Source organism: Pongo pygmaeus, chromosome 3 (assembly GCF_028885625.2).
Source record: "Pongo pygmaeus isolate AG05252 chromosome 3, NHGRI_mPonPyg2-v2.0_pri, whole genome shotgun sequence".
Lineage (NCBI taxonomy): Eukaryota > Metazoa > Chordata > Mammalia > Primates > Hominidae > Pongo > Pongo pygmaeus.
Genome location: NC_072376.2, coordinates 111,415,589 through 111,439,541, shown reverse-complemented (window position 1 = coordinate 111,439,541; position 23,953 = coordinate 111,415,589). Strand labels below are relative to the sequence as shown.

The window sequence follows — 23,953 nt, the reverse complement described above, 5'->3', positions numbered from 1 at the left end:
CCATAATCATGCCACTGCACTCCAGCCTGGGTAACAGAGCAACACCCTGAAAAGAAAGAAAGAAATTAAAGAAGGAAGGAAGGAAGAGAGACAGAGAGAGAGAGAGAGAGAGAAGGGGAGGGGAGGGGAGGGGAAGGGAAGGGAGGGGAAGGGTGGGGAAGGGTGGGGAAGGGTGGGGAAGGGTGGGGAAGGGAGGGGAAGGGTGGGGAAGGGGAAAATAGGACATCTATGCTGTCTTTTTCTCTTCAAAGAAGGTAACCTGACACCACTTTTAACCAGCAGAAAATAACAATGCAATCAACAGAATTATTTTGGATAGCCTAAGTAACAGTAGATAGTCTCTGTAAGTAGAAATCCACTTATCTGTTTATTATCATTTTTTTTTTTTTTTGGAAATGGAATCTCGCTGTGTCACCCAGACTGGAGTGCAGTGGCGGGATCTCAGCTCACTGCAAGCTCCGCCTCCCAGGTTCAAGTGATTCTCCTGCCTCAGCCTCCTGAGTAGCTGAGATTACAGGCAGGTGCCACCATGCCTGGCTAATTTTTGTATTTTTAGTAGAGACAGGGTTTCACCATGTTGGTCAGGCTGGTCTCGAACTCCTGACCTCAGGTGATCCGCCCACCTTGGCCTCCCAAAGTGCTGGGATTACAGGCGTGGGCCACGGCGCCTGGCCTGTTAATTCTATCTACTTTAAAACCTAGTAGAGCTAAGTCCACTAGACAAAAGCTTTCATTAATCACTTCTGATATTCAGGTAAACCAAAACATATGAACAGGCAATGGCTTTGAGTTTTCATACAGCCTCAATTATGTGTTGGTCAACTCAAGCATCCATTATGTACTCAATAATAGGTATGACACAGCTCTGGACCTCATTAACACTATAAGCAGACAGGCACAGGCAGCCTGCATACACTCCTTTTCCTGGTGTCAACATTATTTAAAAGCATGGGAAATAGTAATGAGACAGTGTCTTCTTCATTAGAACCTTAGGAGTCTACTAGATTTCTTCATCTCTATTTGTTGTTATTAGTAGCCAAACTGTGCAAAAAACACGGTCTTGAGAAATGATAGCACAGTATCTTAGAGGGAAAGGAAATGTAGGATGCCAGTTTGGGGACAAATTTCTGATTGCCAGTGATTGTTGTGAGCATAACAATAATTTCATGAACATTAAAGCCTCTATTGAGGGCACCTGCAGTTGTAAAGGAAAAAAAAATGGTCCTGAACATTTAAAACTACACTGGTGTACATCATCATCAAACAAAGTAAACAGAAAAAAATTTAAACTTTGCTAAAAGAAAAAAAGCAGGAGAAGCATTGATCTTTAGGAAGGCACGCAGTTGCTTATTATGAATCATTTCTAGAGTCCGATGCATTTTCAAAGCCGGTTACAGTCATTACAAAGCACACCCTTGTGAGGTAAGTGTATCATCACCTTTGGTTCATAAATAAAAAAGCTGAGACGCCGAGCGATTAAGTCACTCGCCTAAGGAGAATGAGTCAACGTCAAGAGTCATAGTTGACCCGGCCTAACGACTCCAGACCATCAGTCCAGGGCTTAGTCAGCGGGGCCCGGAGTGGCTTCCCTGGCTGGCACCTGGACTTAGGCTATTTCCGTGCACGTAAAAGCAGAATATTGGAACGGTTGCACAGAACTTCCAAATAATTTTTACCGCCACGCAAGATTTAGCCCTGAGGTCTTAATCTCAGGATTTGGGACAGTAAAAGCTGTCTTCCCTCCCCCTCGTCCAGCCGGTGGCAAGCGGGTACTGCGGGCGGTTCCGTCCGTCCCCTTTCGCAGAAATAGCAACGAACGACCACCAGCATTAGCTGAGCCAGGGGACGTGGGAGGGTTGATTGCCTAAACGACTCTGCATCGCCGCCTCTTTTTGAAACTAAGAGAAAATGGTGGGAGATCAAAAGAAAACTAAATAAACACACAGGCAACTTGTCCTGGGACCTCAACTAAGCAAATGAAGCTTTATTGTGTGTGCTGAGCCTGCAGTTCCCAACCTTCCGGGGAAGATGGGAGGACAGGGCGACAAAGGGCACAGTAGGCTTGCCTGGCAGTAAGTGTGACCGCAGCTATCCAGGCGGAAGAGCAGAGGACTGAAACCACCCTCCAGCAAGCGAGTGTCCGCCGCATTGAGAACCGCGCACCCTACCCATCGGCCACGTGACCAGTCCTTTTTAAAAAAAATTTCTTTGCTTTAAAAAAAAAAAAAAAAAAAGGTGGGGGAGAGACTCCACTTCCCAGAAGCCTCTCGTTACTCACGCAGCCGCAGTCTTGCGCAGGCGCCGCCAGGGCCAAACGGACACATCCGTCACGTGGCCAGAAGCTGGCCAATCCGGTTTGAATCTCATTTTTTTCCTCTTACCCCCCCCTTCTGGAGCGGTTGTGCGATCAGATCGATCTAAGATGGCGACTGTCGAACCGGTGAGTATTGCCTTTGGCCCCCACCCCCACGGGTCCCCGCGCTCCGTCTCCCTTCTGACTGGGGGACTCCGCGGGACGGCGTTCCCGGCGCGCACTGTACCCCTTGCCGCCCCCTCCCCCTCATGTTGGACCTGACCTCCCGCGGACAAGTGGGGACGTCTCGGAGGCTGGCCAAGGCGGCGTGTAGCGCACACTTTCTGGTGGGGGCCCGAGAACTGGGGGAGCGGTGTGGGGGAGGGGCGGCGTGGCGCCTCCTGCGGAACCGCGAGGTGTCTACAGGGTGGAGGGTAGCTGGGGTTCTGGGCTGGGTGTGTGGGGATGGTGTCTTCGTGATAGGAAGGCGCGGGGCCGGCTCCCAGCGAGCACTGGGATCCGCAGGCAGGGTGGGCGGCGAGCCGGCCTGGAGTGAGATGGAGGAGGGAGCCCTGGGGCAGCCTTTCCCTCCCTGCAGAGCCCCAGCTCCGGGGCTCGGGTGCGGGTCGCGCGCACGTCTTTCTTAGACCGGTGGACTGGGGAGCTGGTGGGCGAGTGTTGCCGGAGGGTGGGTTAGGCGGGAGTGGTGCCGCGGCACGCGCGGAGGAGCTTCGACCTCGCTTAGGGGAGTTGAGAGTGGCGAGCGACTGTTAATCCAGCGCGCCGGAGAGTTGCCGGTGTTTGCGCCCGTGGAGGCGAGAAAGGTTTGGGGTGGGAAGGAACACTCGTGTGTCACGGTGAAGCTCTCCAGGTAGAATGAGGGATGGTGGTGGTGAGAAGGGGTATCACATTGTCCTCGCCCCTCCATGCTTGGGACTGGGCTGTCATGGAGGAGGGAAGGGGGAGGAGCGAGGCCTACAGATCGCTGTAGCCGGTCGGCTTGCCGGCCGGACCTGCTGCATTTCACACGCGCCGGTCTTCCATTCATTCATCCTTTCCGCGCAGTGCGCACGCCTCAGAGAATGCGAATGGGTCTCAATCCCTCTGTTCTTCCGAGTTTTTATCTCCTGGAAGATTTCTGAGACGCAGTTTATTGGAAATAGAAACTTTTAAATTTACTTTTCCATTTGACTTTTTTTTTCTCTTTATCTATGCTACAGACTTTCATTTCAATTTACGCACCATTTTAAACTTAACTGAAGCAAGCTGGTCCCAGGGTAGGTTTGTAGTTAATCTTTAAGCAGAGGGTATATTTTTCATAATTTGGGTTTGCCAGGACTGGCTCACTGAAACTTCTGGGCCCTGTTGCCTTTTTAGAAACGACACAGCTAAGTGAAGATATCTTGTGTGCATAATAGGGTTTATTAGCAATCAGAAAACCTTTCACACTCTGGAACCAGCTCTAGACCTTGATTGCCAGATACTTTTGTGTATCTTTTCATGGTAGCTTGTGGTTTTGCTAATGGTTTACCAGTTTGCTTTGACTTTTAAAGACTTTTTTTTTTTTTTGAGATGGAGTCTTGCTCTGTCGCCCAGGCCGGAGTGCAGTGGCGTGATCTCGGCTCACTGCAACCTCCGCCTCCCGGGTTCAAGCGATTCTCCTGCTTCAGCCTCCTGAGTAGCTGGGATTACAGGTGCGCACCACCGTGCCTGGCTAATTTTTGTATTTTTAGTAGAGACGGGGTTGCACCATGTTGGCCAGGCTGGTCTGAAACTCCTGACCTCAAGTGATCCTCCCGCCTCAGCCTCCCGAAGTGCTGGGATTACAGGCGTGAGCTACCGCACCCGGCACTTTTAAAGACTTTATAAAACTATTTCAAAAACTCTTATAGACTACACAAAGGCTTACTTTTCATTGCGTTGGTGTAAACTATCCTTACCTTGTCAAAATTCAAGGCAGCTTCTCTGCTTGCTTGCTTGTTTTTTTATTGGCACCAGTTTTCATTTATGTTCCTGGCAATTAAATTGACTGAAAAACTCATAAGTTGTTGCTACAGTTAACTGACTTTAGGACATTAATGTTATATAACACTAATGAAGGATAAGTATGTAAAATATACATTTTAAACCCCTTGACAGGTTCTGATGTCCACTTTTGGCTAGATCTGTTCCTACCCCACTATACTAGTGTCAGTGAAAAGCATTACATCTGGTAATGGAGCAAGGCTACAAGACTGTAAACTATAAAACAATTAGGAGTTCTGTGAGGTTTCTGTCACATTTAGGTCCCTTGAGTTTTGCAGAGTTTATGCAGTTTTGTTTCAGCAGCACATAACAGAACTGCAAAGTGATGAAGGACTATATTTTGAGTTAGTAAATATTAATAGCTCCTGATATAGCCAGGGTGTTGTACCAAGTGTTCTTTAGGATACAGAGTTATACAAGATGTGACTCTTGTTGAATGTAAACCCTTAAGGAACTTAATTCCTAGTGATGTGGTCAGTGATACAGTATTTGTTCTGGTACAGACTTTGGGAGATTTGGATGTTATGTTTAAATTTGGGGAGTAAGGGAACCTAAAAACAAAGTGTGTGAAGGTGGAAACTAAAGTATTTTGAGAATATATGTAAAATAGTATCGAAGTGTTTAGTTTTAGTGAGAATGAATTTTTTTTTTTTCGATACTGACTTTCACGCTTGTTGCCCAGGCTGGAGTGCAATGGCGCGATCTTGGCTCACCGCAACCTCCGCCTCCTGGGTTCAAGCGATTCTCCTCCCTCAGCCTCCCAAGTAGCCAGGATTACAGGCATGTGCCACCACGCCCGGCTAATTTTGTAATTTTAGTAGAGATAGTGTTTCTCCATGTTGGTCAGGCTGGTCTTCAACTCCCGACCTCAGGTGATCCGCCCGTCTTGGCCTCCCAAAGTGCTGGGATTACAGGCGTGAGCCACCGCGCCCGGCCTGAAAATTTTTAGTACTTTTAATATACCCTTGTGCACAGGCTAGTTATGTATAATTATTTTTGACAGTTTTAAATAGTTGGATTTTGTGTGTAGGGGTGCAGGATCTTGCTCTGTTGCTGGGGCTGGAGCGTAGTGGCGCGATCGTAGCTCACTGCAGCCTCAAACTCCTGGGCTCAAGAGATGCTCCCATCTCAGCCTCTGGTGTAGCAAGCACTACAGGCGCGGGCCACCACTCCCGGATAATTTTTAAACTTTTTGTAGAGATGGAATCTCGCGATGGTTACGCAGGCTGGTCTCAAACTCCTGGACTCAAGTGGTCCTCCCACCTTGGCCTCTCAATATGTTGGGTTACAGGCGTGAGCCACCGAGCCTCGCCTGGATTTTTTTTTGAAACAACTGATTAGAATTGGATTGTACTTGAGATACCCCTGCTGAAGGCTGCAAAAGTCATGTTTTTTCTTACTTCAGCTAGTTTGGGAGCTTCCATAATGGTTTTCTGCTGTGCATAATCATAAACACTTAAAAAGAGCCATGGGCTTTTCCTGCTTATCCCATCATTCGTAGGTATCTGGATGATTTTTGTCTATGGACATTACATAAAATATCATTTTCAGTTTGATATTATTGTGTGGTTTTCTCTTTGTATGAGTTGAGTTACATGAAGATGTGGCCCACAAATATTAAATTTGTTGGGAAGCTTTAAAGGGAAAATTAAGGGAAACATTTTACCTCTTAACGGATAATTTGGCAGAAATTTGAACATTAGGGCAAACAGTACTCTGATGTTACTCTATTGGCATTTGAATTGTGGCTGGGTCAAAATTAGTTTTAATATTAGTCTGTGAAAATGGCAAGGCCATCTTACCTCCAGTGGGTCGCTTTATCTTCATTCTACATCCTTCATTATTAGAATTAAAAAAAATTTTTTTTGACTTGTAGTTCCTTTTGAGGTAAGAGATTAATTTTGGTTTTTTTAGCTTAACTGAAAGTATATAATTTTACTTGTTTTTACATTGTAGCTCTTGAATTTTTTAAAACCACACAAATTTCATAAGTGAATCAACTTGGACAATCAGCTGATTTAATGCTTCCTTTTTTATACTTTGGAAACATGCTCTGTACTACACAGCTTATTAATAAGAGTAAACAAGGCTTAAATACATATTGACAAATATATGTTGTGCTATATAATTCATATTAATGAGCAATTGAATGCCAACCAGACTGTGCAAATTAGTGGGCTTTTTGCTTAATGAAATAACCCACTATATCAGAGTTCCTCGATAATCCACGTAAATTTGGCTCTGGTGTTCATATTCCAAATTTCTTCAATTAAAAGAAAAAAATATACTTGCTGAGTGCGGTGGCTCACGCCTGTAATCTCAGCACTTTGGGAGGCCAAGGCAGGTGGGGATCACTTGAGGTCAGGTGTTCAAGACCAGCCTGGCCAACATGGTGAAACCCTGTCTCTACTAAAAATACAAAAATTAGCCAGGCGTGGTGGCAGGCACCTGTAATCCCAGCTACTGGGGAGGCCAAGGCAGGAGAATCGCTTGAACCTGGAGGCGGAGGTTGCAGTGAACCGAGATGGTACCACTGTACTTCAGCCTGGGCGACAGAGCAAGACTCCATCAAAAAGAAAAAAAAAAAACAGAAACAAATTTCACACTTCATTTTATAATCAGAGTTAATGAACATGATTATTAGACTTAGAGAAATTCAATGTAGACACACAATTTATACACAGAAGTTGCAGAAGGGATAATATGCAAAATGAATTATGTAAGCTTATTCTAGTTTGGACAGAAAACTGTAGGCAAAAAACATTTAAGTAAAATATTGTTTAATTTATATAAAGTTAAGAATATGGGCCGGGTGCGGTGGCTCATGCCTGTAATCCCAGCACTTTGAGAGGCCGAGGCGGGTGGATCACCAGGTCAGTAGTTTGAGACCAGCCTGATCAACATGGTGAAACCCCATCTCTACTAAAAATACAAAACTTAGCCAGGCGTGGTGATGCGTGCTTGTAATCCCAAGGTACTCAGGAGGCTGAGGCAGGAGAAGCTCTTGAACCTGGGAGGTGGAGGTTGTAGTGAGCTGAGATTGTGCCACTGCACTCCAACCTGGTGACAGCGAGACTCCGTCTCAAAAAAATAAATAAATAAATAAATGAAGTTTCCTTAATCTATTAGTACCGGTGAGTTGCACCATCTTAGTCATAGAGACTTTTTTGAGAAGTGGAAATGAGCATGGGTTATAGTCTCATCTTAATATCTGAGTGATCTTGAAGACTGAAATTTCTAAGTCAGCTGAAAGTCGGAATAAGATATCTTACAGTGATTTCGATTTTTAAATGCAATATTCAAAGGTGACAGTTTGTCAACTGTAAGGGACTAAAGTTGACATTCCATGAATGTTTTATACTCATGTATATCCATGCATTTACATACTATTTTCCCTCTTTTCTAGGAAATTCACATTGCTGCTTTTTAATTATCAATCCTTAGCCATTAGCAAGAAATGCAAAGCCTGTGATTCACAATCCTCAGATGTTCTTCCCACTCCTATCCCTACCATAAAAATCACTAGTGTTCCTTCAAAAGTCCCTAATCATGTCTCCAGAAGAAGAAAGGGGCTGGGCTTGGTGACTCACACATGTAATCCCAGGCTTTGGGAGACAAAGGCAGGAGGATCACTTGAGCCCAGAGTTTGAGACCAGCCTGGCCAACGTGGCGAGACCCTGTCTCTCCAAAAAATTTAAAAATTAGCTGAATATGGTGGTGTGCACCTGTGTCCTAGCCACTCAGGAGGCTGAAATGGGAGGATCCCTTGAGCCTGGGAGGTCAAAGCTGCAGTGAGCTGTGATCACACCACTGCATTCTAGCCTGGGTGACAGAAAAAGACCCTATCTCACCAAAAAAAAAGAAAAAGAAAATGATTTTGTGTGTGTGTGTGTGTGTCTAAAATACTAATAGTCATTTCTGGGCCCTTCTGGAACCTGAGAATGTGGTCAGAAATATAAGGGGGTTTTTTTTTTGTTTCCCCAGTTGGAATTTTTGATACATTATTCCATAGAAACAATAGGAAAATGGGCCGGGCGTGGTGGCTTACGCCTGTAATCGTGGCACTTTGGGAGGCCGAGGTGGGCGGATCACCTGAGGTCGGGAGTTTGAGACCAGCCTGACCAGCATGGAGAAACCCTGTCTCTACTTAACAAAATTACAAAATTAGCTGGGTATGGTGGCACATGCCTGTAATCCCAGCTTCTTGGGAGACCGAGGCAGAAGAATCGTTTGAACCTGGGAGGTGGAGATTGCGGTGAGCCCAGATCTGCCATTGCACTCCAGCCTGGGCAACAAGACTGAAACTCCATCTCAAAAAAAAAAAGAAAGAAAGAAACAATAGGAAAATGAAGTTTAGTCACACTATATTCAGTAAGTTTCTGTGGAATCATTACAAATCTAACCAGCATTGGATTTATAGGGATATGGAATTAAGGATATGGATTTATAGTTGTAAGCAACTAACTAAAAAAAAAAATCTTATAAACATACCTTGTTTGTAACAGCTATTTTTAATGTAGAAAGATTGGTATTTGTAATTGCTACACATAGCACTTATTCTATGTTAAGTACCACACTGAATGCTTTACATATATTAACTCATTTAATTCTTTTTTTTGAGACAGCGTCTCACTCTTGCCCTGGCTAGAGTACAGTGGTGCGATCTTGGCTCACTGCAACCTCCGCCTCCTGGGTTCAAGCGATTCTCCTGCTTCAGCCTCCTGAGTAGCTGGGACTACAGGCACGTGCCACCACACCTGGCTAATTTTTGTATTTATAGTAGAGATGGGGTTTCACCATATTGGCCAGGTTGGTCTCGAACTCCTGACCTCGTGATCCGCCCACCTCAGCCTCCCAAAGTGCTGGGATTACAGGCGTGAGCCACCGCGCTGGGCTAACTCATTTAATTCTTAACAGTACAGATGAAGTAACATTGTGTGACTAACTTGCTCCAGAATCACACAGCTAATAAGTGGTGGGGTGGAGTTTAAATTAAAGCAGCCAAAGTGCAGAGTGTATATTCTTAACCATTGCACTGTCTTTCCAGTAGGCATGTAATGTGCTTTGCTTGGGTGACTTCAGAAGGGGAGATGAGTTTTTATAAGCTTACTATGTGTTTTGCTACAGCTATAAAATAAAATGTGTGGGCATTTATTTTTAGGCCCTGTTATATTACAGTGTTAGATAACAAAAATATATAATCTTGAGGACTAAACCAAGCAATTACACCAATCGTGTTTTAGTAACTAATTGAGAACTTTGTGGATAGATTTCTAAAGAAAGCGGATGGACACTTAACCTTCTCCCCCTTTCTAACTTGATTTCTGGCATTTGCTAGTTCATATGATTTCCCAGTTAAAATATTTTGCTAGTGAAAAAAGTTTTAGTACATTTTTAAAAGTTTGTGAATTTTGGATTTATTCCAGACTTAACTACCTTAGTACTTCTAGTAATTTTAGTGGTAGGTCTGGGAAAGGGTAAAACAGTTGTTCTGAAAAAGTTTAAGCTAAAATGTACACATACATGTTTCTTGGTGTATTTTAATCTTGTTACTACAAAATGCTATACAGAAATGAGTTGTAATATTTTTTTCTGTGCTCTGCTTATTACTGTCATTGTAATCTCTACTAAAAATAAAAAAATTAGCCAGGCGTGTTCGCGGGTGCCTGTAGTCCCAGCTACTCAGGAGACTGAAGCAAGAGAATTGCTTGAACCTGGGAGGTGGAGGTTGCAGTGAGCCGAGATGATGCCATTTCACTCCATTACTGTCATTGTAATGAGCAGAGCACAGAAAAAAATATTGTAACTAATTTTGATATATGTGTCTACATATATATGTCAACATATTAGTATTGCCATGAAACTTCTTATGGGGCAGTAGCCTATGTTGGCACAAAATCTGGTCAGAAGTATTAACTAAGGCAAGAAAGTTTGATATTTTAATTGATATGTGAAATGTACGTTTTTTCTTATAGTTCTTTTTCTGATGAATAAATGAATATAGGTGAGGAATTCGTATTTCAAGTGATTTTTAACTTTCTACCATGGTCACATAGTTCCTTAAGTGTTACATACAAAGTTTTGGTGCCACAAAAGGAATAGCACTTGAATATAAAATTTTTTTTTTAATTTTTAGCAAGGCAAGTTATTTTTATAGAACTCATATTTAACATAAGTGAGAGAGAACTCAAACCTGAGTCTCTCTTTATTACCATCTTGTGTAAAAAGAGGAACAAATTCAACCAAAACTAAAGTCCATCCTTCAGTAAAACTTGTATGTTAGGGTTGATACTGATGCATAGGTACACAAATAAGTGTAAAATTCTAACTGAAAGAATATGCCAGATGGTTTATGGATGGTGGGATTAGGAGGGTTAAATTTTTTACATTTGGACTTGTTCACTTTGTTACCATGTTGTAGATTGTAAAATCTCTTTTGGATGTTGGTTTATACATCATGGTATTTAGCTTTTCTTTATTTTTTGTTTTTTTTATTTGAGTTAGTTACATACTCATGGTCCAAAATAGCAATTTGGTAAAGCCTATAGCCCCTATCTTAGAGTGTTTTAAAATGTAGGCCAAGCACAGTGGTTCATGCTTGTAATCCCAACACTTTGGAAGGCTGAGACAGGCGAATCACCTGAGGTCAGGAGTTCGAGACCAGCCTGATCTCTATCCAGCCTGGCCAAAATGGTGAAACCTCATCTTTACTAAAAATACAAAAATTAGCCGAGTGTGTTCGTGGGTGCCTGTAGTCCCAGCTAAGGCTGAGGCAAGAGAATTGCTTGAACCTGGGAGGTGGAGGTTGCAGTGAGCCGAGGTGGTGCCATTGTATCCAGCCTGGGCAACAAGAGTGAAACTCCATCTCAAAAAAAAAAAGAAAAAGAAAAAAGAATGTTTTAACATGTATTACATAAAATGCATAGGTTTACAAAGGAAACCAATTTATACTGAAGTACAACAAGGATTGAATTAGCATGAGTCATATTAAGGACATTATCTGGCACAGGCTAAGTTCTGTCTAATGTGGAAAAGCTATCTCCTGCCTATATTCCCCAACCACCTCATTCCCCTTTCCAAATTGCCCAATTACAATTTTTTGAGGATTCTACTAGAAAAAGGCTGTCCAGGAGAACTTTCTGAGATAATGGAAAGGGTCTTTTTTACTGTCCAATACAGTAGCCACTGGCTGTACATGGTAATTGAGCATTTGGATATTGTGGCTTGTGCAATCAAGGAAATAAATTTTAAACTTTAATATTAATAATTAACCACATGTAGGTAATGGCTACCAAATTCTGCAGTATGGCCTCAGAAGCTAGAAATTCTGGCCGGACATGGTGGCTCACGCCTGTAATCCGAGCACTTTGGGAGGCTGTGGCAGGTGGAGCATTTGAGGTCAGGAGTTTGAGACCAGCCTGGCCAACATGGTGAAACCCCATCTCTGCTAAAAATACAAAAATTAGCTGGGTGTGGTGGCACGTGCCTGTAGTCCCAGCTACTCGGGAGGCTGAGACAGGAGAATCACTTGAACCTGGGAGGCGGAGGTTGCAGTAAGCCAAGATTGCACCACTGCACGCCAGCCTGGGTGATAGAGCAAGACTCCATGTCAAAAAAAAAAAAAAAAAAAAGAAAGAATCTAGAAATTCTGGTGTGTGCAAACGTATGTGTACATATTGTATTTAGTTCAACTTTATAAGGTATAACTGGATATGTCCAGTTTGGTTAGATACATGATTCTATCCTAGAAAAGCTTGTTGCTCTGTATTTTAAACTTTGAAAGACAGTTATTTACTCTTGTATAGAATTAGAATTGTTCTGTGGGTTAATTTTTTTTTTTTTTTTTTTTTGCTAGTCTTTTTTTGTTTTTGTTTTGAGATGGAGTCTCACTCTGTTGTCAGGCTGGAGTGCAGTGGCACGATCTCGGGTCACTGCAACCTCCACCTCCCGGGTTCAGGTGACTCCTGCCTCAGCCTCCTGAGTAGCTGGGACTACAGGTGTGCGCCACCACTGCCAACTAATTTTTGTGTTTTTAGTAGAGACAGCATTTCACCATGTTGGCTAGGATGGTCTTGATCTCTTGACCTCGTGATCTGCCTGCCTCAGCCTCCCAAAGTGCTGGGATTACAGGCATGAGCCACCACACCCAGCCTTTTTACTAGTTTTTTAAATGTGTGTGTAAATAGACAGTACTTTACAGTGTTCAAAACTCAAGTTTTATGCAAAAGTACACAGTCTCCTGAAGCTGATCTCTATCCAGGCAGATGACCTAGAGGCAACCAGCATTGTCAGTTGTTTAACTTTTAATAGAGATTTGTGCATATACAGCAAATATGTATATTTATAAAAAGTAAATAGTAGCCAGCTATGTGCACTTTTCTGGCACATTGTGTTTTTTCACTTACTATGTCTTGTAGAGCATTACATATCAACACATAAAGTTTTCACTTCTTTTTTCTGATAGTATATATTACACTATATGGTTTTAACATAATTATTTCTATATTAATATTTAGGTCATTTCCAACCATTTGCTATTTCAAACATTACTGGGATGAATAAACTTTTCCCTGTGTCATTCCATACACGAGATAATATATCTATAAAGTAGATGTTTTGACAACGGATTGAAAAATTTTAAACCCTGTTGGTCAGATAAAACACTTTTGCAAATATAGTTGGTTTTCAGGCCACAATTTTTTTTTTTAGTGCTCCTCCCTTTTTCAAAATAATGAAATGTTTATATGTAAAAACAAAGTATAAAATAGGTATGTAAGTTTTCTTTTATCTTTAATTTTTTTTTCTTTTTTTTTCCAAGACGGAGCTTCGCTCTTGCCCAGGCCGGAGTGCAGTGACAATCTCGGCTCACTGCAACCTCCGCCTCCTGCGTTCAAGCGATTCTCCTGCCTCAGCCTCCCCATTAGCTGGATTACAGGCGCCCACCACCACGTCAAGCTAATTGTTTGTGTTTTTAGTAGAGACAGGGTTTCATCATGTTGGCCAGGCTGGTCTCAAACTCTTGATCTCAGGTAATCCACCTGCTTTGGCCTCCCAAAGTGCTGGGATTACAGGCGTGAGCCACCACGCCTGGCAAAAAAATTTTTTTTTGCGACAGAGTCTCACTGTTGCCCAGACTGGAGTGCAGTGGCTTGTTCTCTGCTCACTGCAACCTCTGCCTCCCACGTTCAAGCTATCATCCTGCCTCAACCTCCTGAGTAGCTAGGAATACAGGTGTGTGCCACCACGCCCAGCTAATTTTTGTATTTTTAGTAAAAACGGAGTTTCATCATGTTGGCCAGGCTGGTCTCAAACTCCTGGGCTCAAGCAGTCCTACTGCCTTGGCCTCCCAAAGTGCTGTGATTACAGGTGTGAGCCATCACGCCTGGCCAGGTTTTAGAGTAGTAAACTGAAGACCCATGTACCATGACCTAGGACAGCACAGCAGCATTTCAGCTTTTTTAATACTCTGTGATCACATTCTTGTATCTTTGGCCCCTCCTCCATCTTCTTTTCTGACTTTTGAGTCGAGCATTCCCTTGGTTTTTGTTTTTACTGCATTAACCTCCCATGTATGTATCTTTCAGCTATGTGTTGTTTAGTTTTGAAAAAACTAAAAAGCTAGATGTTTAAGGGAAAGATGGTATTGCCACTGTTGGATGAAGGCTCATAAAAAATGATAATCTGAACACAGTTTTTGGTTTATAGTTTGGCTTCAGCTTCCTAGAATTTCTACTAGAGCCCTTTTTCGGGAAACCAGTGGGCATGATCATGGACATGTCCTGGGAAACAGGATTTATAGTTGTTATCTGGTGAGGCTGTTTTGTGGGCCAAAGAATCTTCAGTAAGAGAGTGGTCTTTGGGAATATGCTGCTCTGTATCTTGTTTTAAGGTTGGATTAAAGCTGAACTCTTCTGGTGTAAAGTTACCTAATACGGTTAGCAGGGCATAAAGGAGAGAAGAGGAACTTCATGAACACGTGGTCAAGCAGAGTTAAGTAGAGATAAAAGTCTGGGCTGGACACTTGAGCATTTGGGTTTTTTGTGTGTGTGTGTTTAGAAAAGGTAGAATAATAGGCATTTTAATCATAACAGCCATTAAATCACATTGCTCCAGTCACATTCACCTGAATCACATTGCTCCACTCTGGACTGTTGCCCTTTATATATGGTAAACATTTGTCTTCCCTGGATCTTCTTTTACCATGTTCCTGATTCTTTCATTTGACTTTTGTGTTCCACCCTTCCATTTGCTGTGCCCTTTATCTTCCTGTTATTTGGTTTCTTGTCTCACGTTGGTGGGCCAGATCTCCAGCAGTTTTTTGAGAAAAAGTACATAGTAAAAAAATTTTTGAGGCCTTGAATATTAAGTGTCATACCTGTAGTTTGGCTGGACATAGAATTCTTCAGGATTCTGAAGTCAGGTTTTATGGTGGACTTCTGTTGTAGCTGCTGATGAGTCTGAAATTATTCTGGTAGCTAAAGATTATTTTTTAGTGTGACCTGTTGCTCTCTCACCCTCACTCCCTATAATTTGTAGACTCTTTTTCTTGTCCTTATTTCACAATGATATACCTTAGTATAAGTCTGTTTTCATCCATCGTACTGTGTACTCATTGGGCATTTTTAATATGGACACTCATGTCCATCAATTCTCATAGGTTTATTGGTAATTCTCCTCTTTTTTCTCTTTGAAACAGTTACTCAGATATTAGATCTCTTGGACTAGTTCTCTGGGAAATTTCATTTATTTTTCAACCTTCATTTTAAATTTCCATTCATTTTGAATTTCCAGGTATTTATTTTCTCCCTCCCATCCTCCTTCCCTTCTTTTTTTTTTTTTTTTTTGTCCTCTGAATGTTCATTTTTATAGCTTCCTGTAATTGTTACATACATGCAAAATCTTAACTTATTCCTTTGAAGAAGTACGTAGACTTGTTTTTTTGAGACAGAGCCTCACTCTGTTGCCCAGGCTGGAGTGCAGTGGCACCATCTTGGCTCACTGCAACCTCTGTCTCCTAAGTTCAAGCAATTATCCCACCTCAGCCTCTCGAGTAGCTGGGATTACAGGTGCCCACCACCATGCCCAGCTAATTTTTATATTTTTAGTAGAGACGGGTTTTCACCATGTTGGCCAGACTGGTCTCGAACTCCTGACCTCAAGTGATCCGCCCACCTCGGCTTCCCAAAGTGCTGGGATTACAGGTATGAGCAGAAGCAAAGTTTTAAAAAGGAAGAGCAAAGGTGACTGGGGAACTTACCGTACCGTGAAGAAAAATATTATTAAAGGTAACAGCCAGGCGCAGTGGCTCACGTCTGTAATCCTAGCACTTTGGGAGGCTGAGGCAGGTGGATCACCTGAAGTCAGGAGTTCGAGATCAGCCTGGCCAACATGGTGAAACCCCATCTCTACTAAAAATACAAAAAATTAGCTGTGCGTGGTGGCGGGTACCTATAATCCCAGCTACTTGGGAGGCTGAGGCAGGAGAATTGCTTGAACCTGGGAAATGGAGGTTGCAGTGAGCCAAGATTGCGCCATTGCACTTCAGCCTGGGTGACAGAGCAAGACTCTGTCTCAAAAAAAAAAAGTAATTTACAAAAATATGATATTGGCTGTTGGCTCATGAGGGGATGGGCAGATTATTGGAATACACTGAGCAGTCCAGGAGTAGTTTCAGATGTTTATTTGGGCTTTAATATAACTTTGTTATAATACATTTGGAACATTTAGATCATTGTGAAAAAAATAATCTGTAATCTCAACAACTAGGTGTTCTCTGGTAATATTTTGGTTCACTTGTTTGTGAACTTTTTTTTTTTTTTTAAACGATATCCTTCTTTGTACCTTTTCTTTTCCCCTTTTAAATACTTAATTTTCGGCCGGGTGTGTGTGCGTAGCTCATGCCTGAAACCTGAAGCACTTTGGGAGGCTGAGGCAGGTGAATTGCTTAAGCCCAGGAGTTCAAGACCAGCCTAGGCAACATGGTGAAACCCTGTCTCTACTAAAAATATTAATACAAAAAACCAGCTGGATGTGGTGGCATGTGCCTGTAGTCCCAGCTACTCAGAAGGCTGAGGCGGGAGGATTGATTGAGCCCTGGAGGTCGAGACTTCAGTGAGCTGTGATTGTGCCACTGCACTCCAGCCTGGGCATCAGAGCGGGACCCTGTCTCAAAAACTAACTACTTAATTTTCTTAGAGCAGTTTTAGGTTCGGAGCAAAATTGAGCAGAAAATACAGTTCCCGTAACTTACTCCTTGCCCTGGTGCAGGTACAGCTTTCCCAGTGTCAACATCCTACAACAGAATGGCACATTTGTTAGAATTGATGAACCTAAATTGACATTATTGTCACCCAAAGTTCATACTTTACATTAGAGTTCACTCTTGATGTTGTGCATTCTGTGGGTTTTGTCAAATGTAAAATGACATGTATCTACGGTTATAATATCGTACAGAATAATTTTACTGCCCTAAAAATCCTCTCTGTTCTGCTTGTTTATACCCTCCCCACCAACCACTGATCTTTTTGTCTTTTCCAGAGTGTCACAGTTAGAATCATACAGTATGTAGCCTTTTCAGCTTAGCTTCTTTCACTTAGTAATATGCATTTAAGTTCCTTCTACATCTTTTTATGGCTTGATAACTCATTTTATTTTAGCATTCAGTAATGTTTCATTTTCTGGATGCACTACAGTTTATTTAGGACTTCTTAAAATAGGTCAAAAGCAAAAAAAAAAAAGTGCTCTTTTTTTTTTTTTTTTTTTGTTTGTTTGTTTGTTTGAGACAGAGTCTGGCTCTGTTGCCAGGCTGGAGTGCAGTGGCGCGGTCTCAGCTCACTGCAACCTCCTCCTCCTGGGTTCAAGCGATTCTCCTGCCTCAGCCTCCCAAGTAGCTGGGATTACAGGCACGTGCCACCACGCCTGGCTAATTTTTGTATTTTTAGTAGAGATGAAGTTTCACCATGTTGGCCAGGCTGGTCTTAAACTCCTGACCTCGTGATCCGCCCACGTCGGCCTCAAAGTGCTGGGATTACAGGTGTGAGCCACCGCGCCTGGCCTTTTTTTTTTTTTTTTTAAGTGCTCATTTTTATATGGTTCTGTAATCTGCTTTTCTCCACATTTGTATTAGTTTTAAAGTAATTTTTACAAACATGTTTAGTGCTTATACCATATACGCCATGGTTTGTTTATCTGTTACCTTTTGGTTTTATCTGTTGATAGATGTGTTGTCTCTTATAAGTCTAATTACTAGGTTAAAGAATGTAGATCTTATTATTTTAATTTTATTATTTTTCTATTTTCCCATTTAGTTTTGGCTTGGAACTCAGTAGATCCTTTTACGTTTGGAAGCTTGATAGTTCATTAACTTAAACTAAGTAAAACTTAAACTAAGTAAATAGAAGGTTGTATTCCACTCTAATCCTGGGAACATATGAAACTGACTATACCTGGTTTTGTAAAATTTTTTAAGGCATATATTTCTTCAAAATATTTTCTTCTGAAAGGTGATTTTAAAACCTTGGTACATAAAAAGGCAGGTGTGGTGGCTCACGCCTGTAATCCTAGCAACAGTTTCTGTAATCCTAGAAACAGTTGTAGGAGGCCGGGCGCGGTGGCTCACGCCTGCAATCCAGCCTGGGCAACAGGGCAAGACTCTGTCTCAAAGGGAAAAAAAAAGGATTCATCCAAGTTTTAGGCCTGGCGCGGTGGCTCATGCCTATAATCCCAGCACTTTTAGGAGGCCGAGGTGGGCGGATCACTTGAGGTCAGGAGGAGTTCAAGACCAGCTGGGCCAACATGGTGAAACCTCGTCTCTACTTAAAATACAAAAAAATTAGCCAGCTGTGGTGGTGCATGCCTGTAGTCCCAGCTACTCATGAGGCTGAGGCAAGAGAACTGCTTGAACCCCGGAGGTGGAGGTTGCAGTGAGCCGAGATCGTGCCACTGCACTCCAGCCTGTGTGACAGAGTGAGAATCTGTCTCAAAAAAAAAAAAAAAGAATTCATCCAAGTTTTAAAACTGTTTATTTGAAGATCAGAAATGCAAGTGTAGACTGTTGGGATTTTTTTTTAATTAATAAAATGTGTTCAAGTATAGCTTGCTGAGTATCCAGAGATATAAATATTTAGCTATAGCCCAACAAACTTAATCAGCTCTATTCACTCATGAGTTAGTGCTATTTATTAATTTTGATCAAGTAATTAGGTTATTTAAATAAACAGCTATTGAATTTTTATAGTATTTGTGGACACTGCACAATTTGTACACATCATCACAACTCTTTCCTTTAGTAATCCAGCTACCAGTGATTTTTTGTTATTGTTTAGATGCCATTTTATATTAATTGAAAAGCACTTTAAGAAGTACTGTCTTTTGAATCATGATTGATATATGATGTCTCAGGGTCTTTTACATGAAAAAATTTTTTCCATGTGAGCAGTGTTTTAATGTTGAAAGATTTGTATTTTGCTAAATCTCCATGTGTTTTTTTTTATTTCAACTTTCTAGGTTAAGGGAGGAGTATAAAAGTCATGGTTTTGATCCCTTATTACAGATAAGGAAGACTGCAAAATCCACAGCCACACTTTCATGAGTGATGCCATATTAGCTGGTATTCCTTTACTTTAAATAGAGGTTTGAAAGCTAAAAACCAAAACAGTTTAATAGCCTGAGGCAATTTTTCAGTGTTTTCACCAAATTTTTTCTTTCTTACAAGACAGGTGGTAAGACTATAGTTGTTCTTGTGTACTAGTTAATTAATTATATTAATTTACATATGTGAGGGTGCTGTGAGGAAATGCATGGTTTGTTGGAAAGAACTGAGGACTGACAGCCGCCTCCTCCATGGTTACCCTGGCTCTGTCCCACCCTTCTCATGGCGCTTGGGGGACCATGGCTGATCCTGTCCTGAGACAAATTAAGACTCCTGTGGTGAAGCAGTTGGTCGAGAAAAAGTGATGCATGAAAAAGAAGCAAAACAAGAAGGAAAGAAAAAAAATGAGAGCTGAAGATGGTGAAAATGATGCCATTAAAAAGCAGGCAGAAATTCTGTGAGAATCCCAGGTGATAAGCCTTGTTTGCCAGCACAGGTTGGAAGCCGCATATACCGTTCTTTGGCAGATGTTAGAAAGTGAAAAAGACTTGGAAGAAGCTGAGGAATATAAAGAACATTTAGTACTGCATTCAGTGAAGTTAGAAGCCTGAAACTTTTCTGTACAGGGTGTTTTTTGCATTAAATCATGGTGTCTAGTTAACATTTCATTATTTTTGACCACTGCTGTGTGTTCAAGTGTGAGAACATGATTCTTTTTATGTGATTGTATACATTTCTTTGCCTGATTTAATTTGTCAAATGAATGACAAAACTGAGAACTAACAGTGGATACTACAAGGAACAGAAAAGTATGAAGTCTGTTTACATATTTGTATTAAATAATATTCTCATTAAAGTTATTTGTACACATAAAAGACGTTTTTACTTACACTTACTTGTATATGTGAGATATTTGACCAATGGGTATTTAGTGTCCTGTTGTGCATAATAATACAAACTCACTATATAGTTGCTTTTTTTCCTGGTAGTGGGTTTTTTTGTGTGTCTGGGAGGAAGGGTGAGGAGTACCATTCATGCCTTTTTTACTAGTTTATTGGCAGTCACATGCATTGGCAAGATGAGCAAAGGTGTTGAGCCTGAGGCTGTAGAGCAGAGCACAGTATATATTATAGATTTATGTTGCCTAGAAAGAGAATCTTTGTAACCATGTAATTTATTATGCAGTCCTGGCCACCTTTGGGAGTGAATGAGAGTTCTGTTAACAATTATGCTGAAACAACAAACAGGTAGAACTAGGACATGTGGTGTTCTTAGCCCTAAGTAAATCCTGGTAGTCCTGGATTTAAATGACATGTTTACTTTTCCAGGACTTCAGATTTGTCTGAAGAGTGGAGAGAATAATGGTTGTTTCACAGGATTATGAAGATTGACTATATTGAGATGATTTATAGTATGTTGAGATAATATGTATGAAAATAATGTAGCACATGGCCTGGTAGTTACTGCTTAGTGAATGTTCCCTGTCAAGTAAAAACTCATAGTTTGGATGAGGCGTGAGCTTTTCAAAATCACAAAGCACCACCCTTTTCTGTTCTTACTGTGTCTGTCCTTCTGCTCATTATTTCATACCTTTATTTAATATAGTGACTTCAATTTACTAGAACGTTGTATTAGTACCTTATAGAAATAATTGCAGCTGTCTTTGCCATATGTAGCATTTACATTTCTAATATGGACACAGCTGGTTTTCCAGTTCAGCTACAGAAAGTGAAGGAAGGGGGAATATAAGGAAGCACTACTGGATATGGGTCACCAATCATGTTGTTATCCATTATTTGGTGCTGTAGCATTGACCAAACATGTTTATTTTTGTGTCATCAGGAATGGGGAGAGTGTTGGTATCAGAATTATTTAGGTGTGGTAACAGTAATCTGGGTAATTATTTCTAACTTAATCACGAGTTCTTTCTCTTTTCATATCCCCACTTACTGTGTGTATGATTGGGGGTGGGGTGAAGGTGGGGAAGGTCTGGTGTAAGGATCTGAGGATAGATAGAAATTATTGAGCCAGGACAGTAATTTAGAGAGCATACCCTAGGTAGTTTAGGTTACCACTCCTTGTTCAGATATTACTGGGATATGAATGTTAGTGATTTATCTTCTATTGTTCTTAAAATTTTTTCCTCATCTTAAAATTTAAAGGACTGGCTGAACTTCCTCCAGAGTTTGAAGTCTAGTTCAGTATGCCGCATTTACTCAGCTCTTACCTTTCTAAACTCTTACATTAATGTCATCTCAAGTACTGATTGCTCATGGTAGCTGACAGTTATTGATCACTTCAGTGCCAAACTCTTGGATTGTTGATGAAAACCCACATGGCACTTTTTACAAGGGAAGAAACTGATCCTTACAGGGGTTTTAAGGACTTGCCCTAGATCACTTAAATCCCTGTTGTACTCTGAAAGTTTTCTCCTATCATACTCACCTTAAGACTTAAAGGACTCATCAAATTGGGGTTAGAGGTGGATCCAGGCTGTGTTGTTGAGCTACCCATTTTGCAGTATGGCTCTTAGTGCATCAGGGATTGATAAACCTGGGATTGCTTTTCCTGTTATGAGAGGAAAACTGTAGTAGTGAAGTCAGAGCCTGATATATACAGACTGTCAGTTGCAGCATTATTTGGAAGCACAGAAGATGGTATGTGAATAAATGTGCCTGATATAGAATGTCTTTCTCCCTCTAGCCCCCTTTTTTGTGCCGGTTTTGGTGCTTGATTTCAATGTCCTTTATGCTGTTCCTTGGTAATAGATAGTTGCAGCTCAATGCTATATTTTAGCCATTCATGAGGCCAAAGATACAATACCTTCAGTACAGAAAAGGGGAAATAGGGTATCTGGGAGTACCTTTAAAAGTAGGAAAAGTAGGTTTCCTCACTTGAATTTACTTTAAAATGACTTTATATTGCATTAATCATTATTGTTCTGGGAGGAATACCTCTATCTACATATATCAGAAGGAATTTAGGAAGGAGGAAAGTGATAAATATAATTTAAAAAATTTTTTTTCCCTAAAATAAATCATATGAAACAACTCAGCATAGTGTCTGGTCATACAGTTTGCTCTGAATGAATACTTGGAGAATGGCAAGTCAGGTAACCATTCGCTTAAAATTTTTAGCTACTTTATAAAAAGCAACCCTTATTTTGCATTTCCCATGTATCAGACAGTTTAAATGCTTTTATTTTTTAATTCATTTAATCCTCATTGTGATCCTAGGAGATAAATGTCACAATGCCCATTTTAAGATGAGGAAACTGAGGCCACGGAAGTTACTTGCTCTGAATTTTACAGCTGTGAATGGCAGAGCTGGAATTCCAACATGGGGAACATGGCTCTAGAGGGTGTGATCAGAAGCAGTGCATCTCATATTCTGATGACAATCTGGTTTGTGTTTGTTTTTAAAGTTTCATTTAATTTAATTTTTTAGAGACAGAGCCTTACTCTGTCACCCAGGCTGGAATGCAGTGGTGCTATATCATAGCTCACCGCAGCCTTAGAACTCCTGGACTCAAGTGGTGCTCCTCTTTTGGCCTTCTGGGCTCAAGAGATCCTCCTGCTTTGGCCTCCCAAGGTGTTGGGATTACAGGGATGAGCCACCATGCCTGGCCTTTTCTTTTTTTTAAATTTGTGATATAATACTTTTGTAAAATGATAAAGATGAAGACATGCATGCAAAATGTAAGCCTGAATTTGATTAGTTTCAGCAGATACAAAATTGTCAAATTGCTACAGATTTTCGAAGTGTTTACTTTGCATGTCTATACTTAACCTCACTGTCAACCATAACGTTTGTGGACCAGCAGTAGTAGTCTGTGGACTATACTTTGAGTTACTGGTTCAAACCATTATTAGTGCTGAGAGGGACTACTGATTATTCCATACTTCAAATAAGGTGTTGGGTGATTTGTCTTAACCTGGAAAGAAATTTTTTGGAAGTTCCTGTGAGTAAGTAGATATTTGTTTTTGGTTTTTTTTGTTTTTTGTTTTTTTTTGAGACGGAGTCTTGCTCTGTCGCCCAGGCTGGAGTGCAGAGGCGCTATCTCGGCTCACTGCAAGCTCCGCCTCCCGGGTTCACACCATTCTCCTGCCTCAGCCTCCGAAGTAGCTGGGACTACAGGTGCCCACCACCGCGCCTGGCTAATTTTTTGTATTTTTAGTAGAGGCGGCGTTTCACCGTGCTGGCCAGGTTGGTCTCTCCTGACTTGATCCGCCCACCTCGGCCTCCCAAAGTGCTGGGATTACAGGCGTGAGCCACTGCGCCCGTTCATTTGTTGAATGAAGGTAATGGAGGACACAAATGGGGTGTTCTGAGGGGGAAGGCTCATCATTATTTCTAGAAGAAGTGGTTTATATGTATATTTAGGTTGAGAGTTGCTGAGAAATCTTGAATGTTCAAAACTATGGAAAAGCACATCATGGTTTTGGAATTTAAGCAATGTAGACTTGAACATGATGAGGAGAACCTAAAGTTTAGTCAGATTTATTGAAAACACCACAGAATGATGCTAGATTTGGGAAATATTTACCTCTCTAATATTAGGATTGTCCTGTAAGATTAATATTATACTTGTGCTAATTTTTGCAGAATGTAGTAAAAAGCTACCTGACATTCTTTGCAGCCAATTGTTAGACTTTTCTCGCCCTTGCTTGCTTTTTTTCTTCGCTTTCAACTTTCTCTTGTTGCTATGACAGTTTATTCAGCCCTGGGTTTGCTAAATTACAATACTGAACATTTTTATTTGAAGCTGATAAACTCAGCAAATCTTAAACCAGGTTTAATACTTTGCTCTCAAATTGGTTATCTTTTTCTGTTCCCTTACTTGCCATTTGTATTTAATCTCTTTGACCTTCTAGTTAATGGCTTTCATTGCCCCCAAGATGAAAGGTACACTTTTAGCCTGACCTTTGAGGCCTTTAACAGTCTCACTCCAACCTACCATTCTAGCTCTTTGGTTTCATGAACCCCCTCTTTGAGCCACATTGGTTACTACCTGGATGAACACAGCACCATCCCATGGCCTCACT

The 23,953-nt window shown here is 41.3% G+C and overlaps 1 protein-coding gene across 2 annotated transcripts in view; it reads left to right on the top strand.

Moving 5' to 3' along the window:
• The first annotated feature begins 895 nt into the window (after positions 1–895).
• Positions 896–23,953, top strand: part of EIF4E (eukaryotic translation initiation factor 4E) — a 48,092-nt gene continuing 25,034 nt past the window's right edge. The window contains exons 1-2 of one of the 2 annotated variants that reach the window (XM_054485392.2): positions 22,145–22,312; positions 23,089–23,209. In XM_054485392.2, the coding sequence (XP_054341367.1) occupies positions 23,204–23,209 (6 nt within the window). In that variant the 5' untranslated portion in view covers positions 22,145–22,312; positions 23,089–23,203. Of the gene's footprint in view, positions 2,441–22,144; positions 22,313–23,088; positions 23,210–23,953 lie in introns of those variants that run through there. The other variant, XM_054485391.2, reaches the window with a different exon arrangement.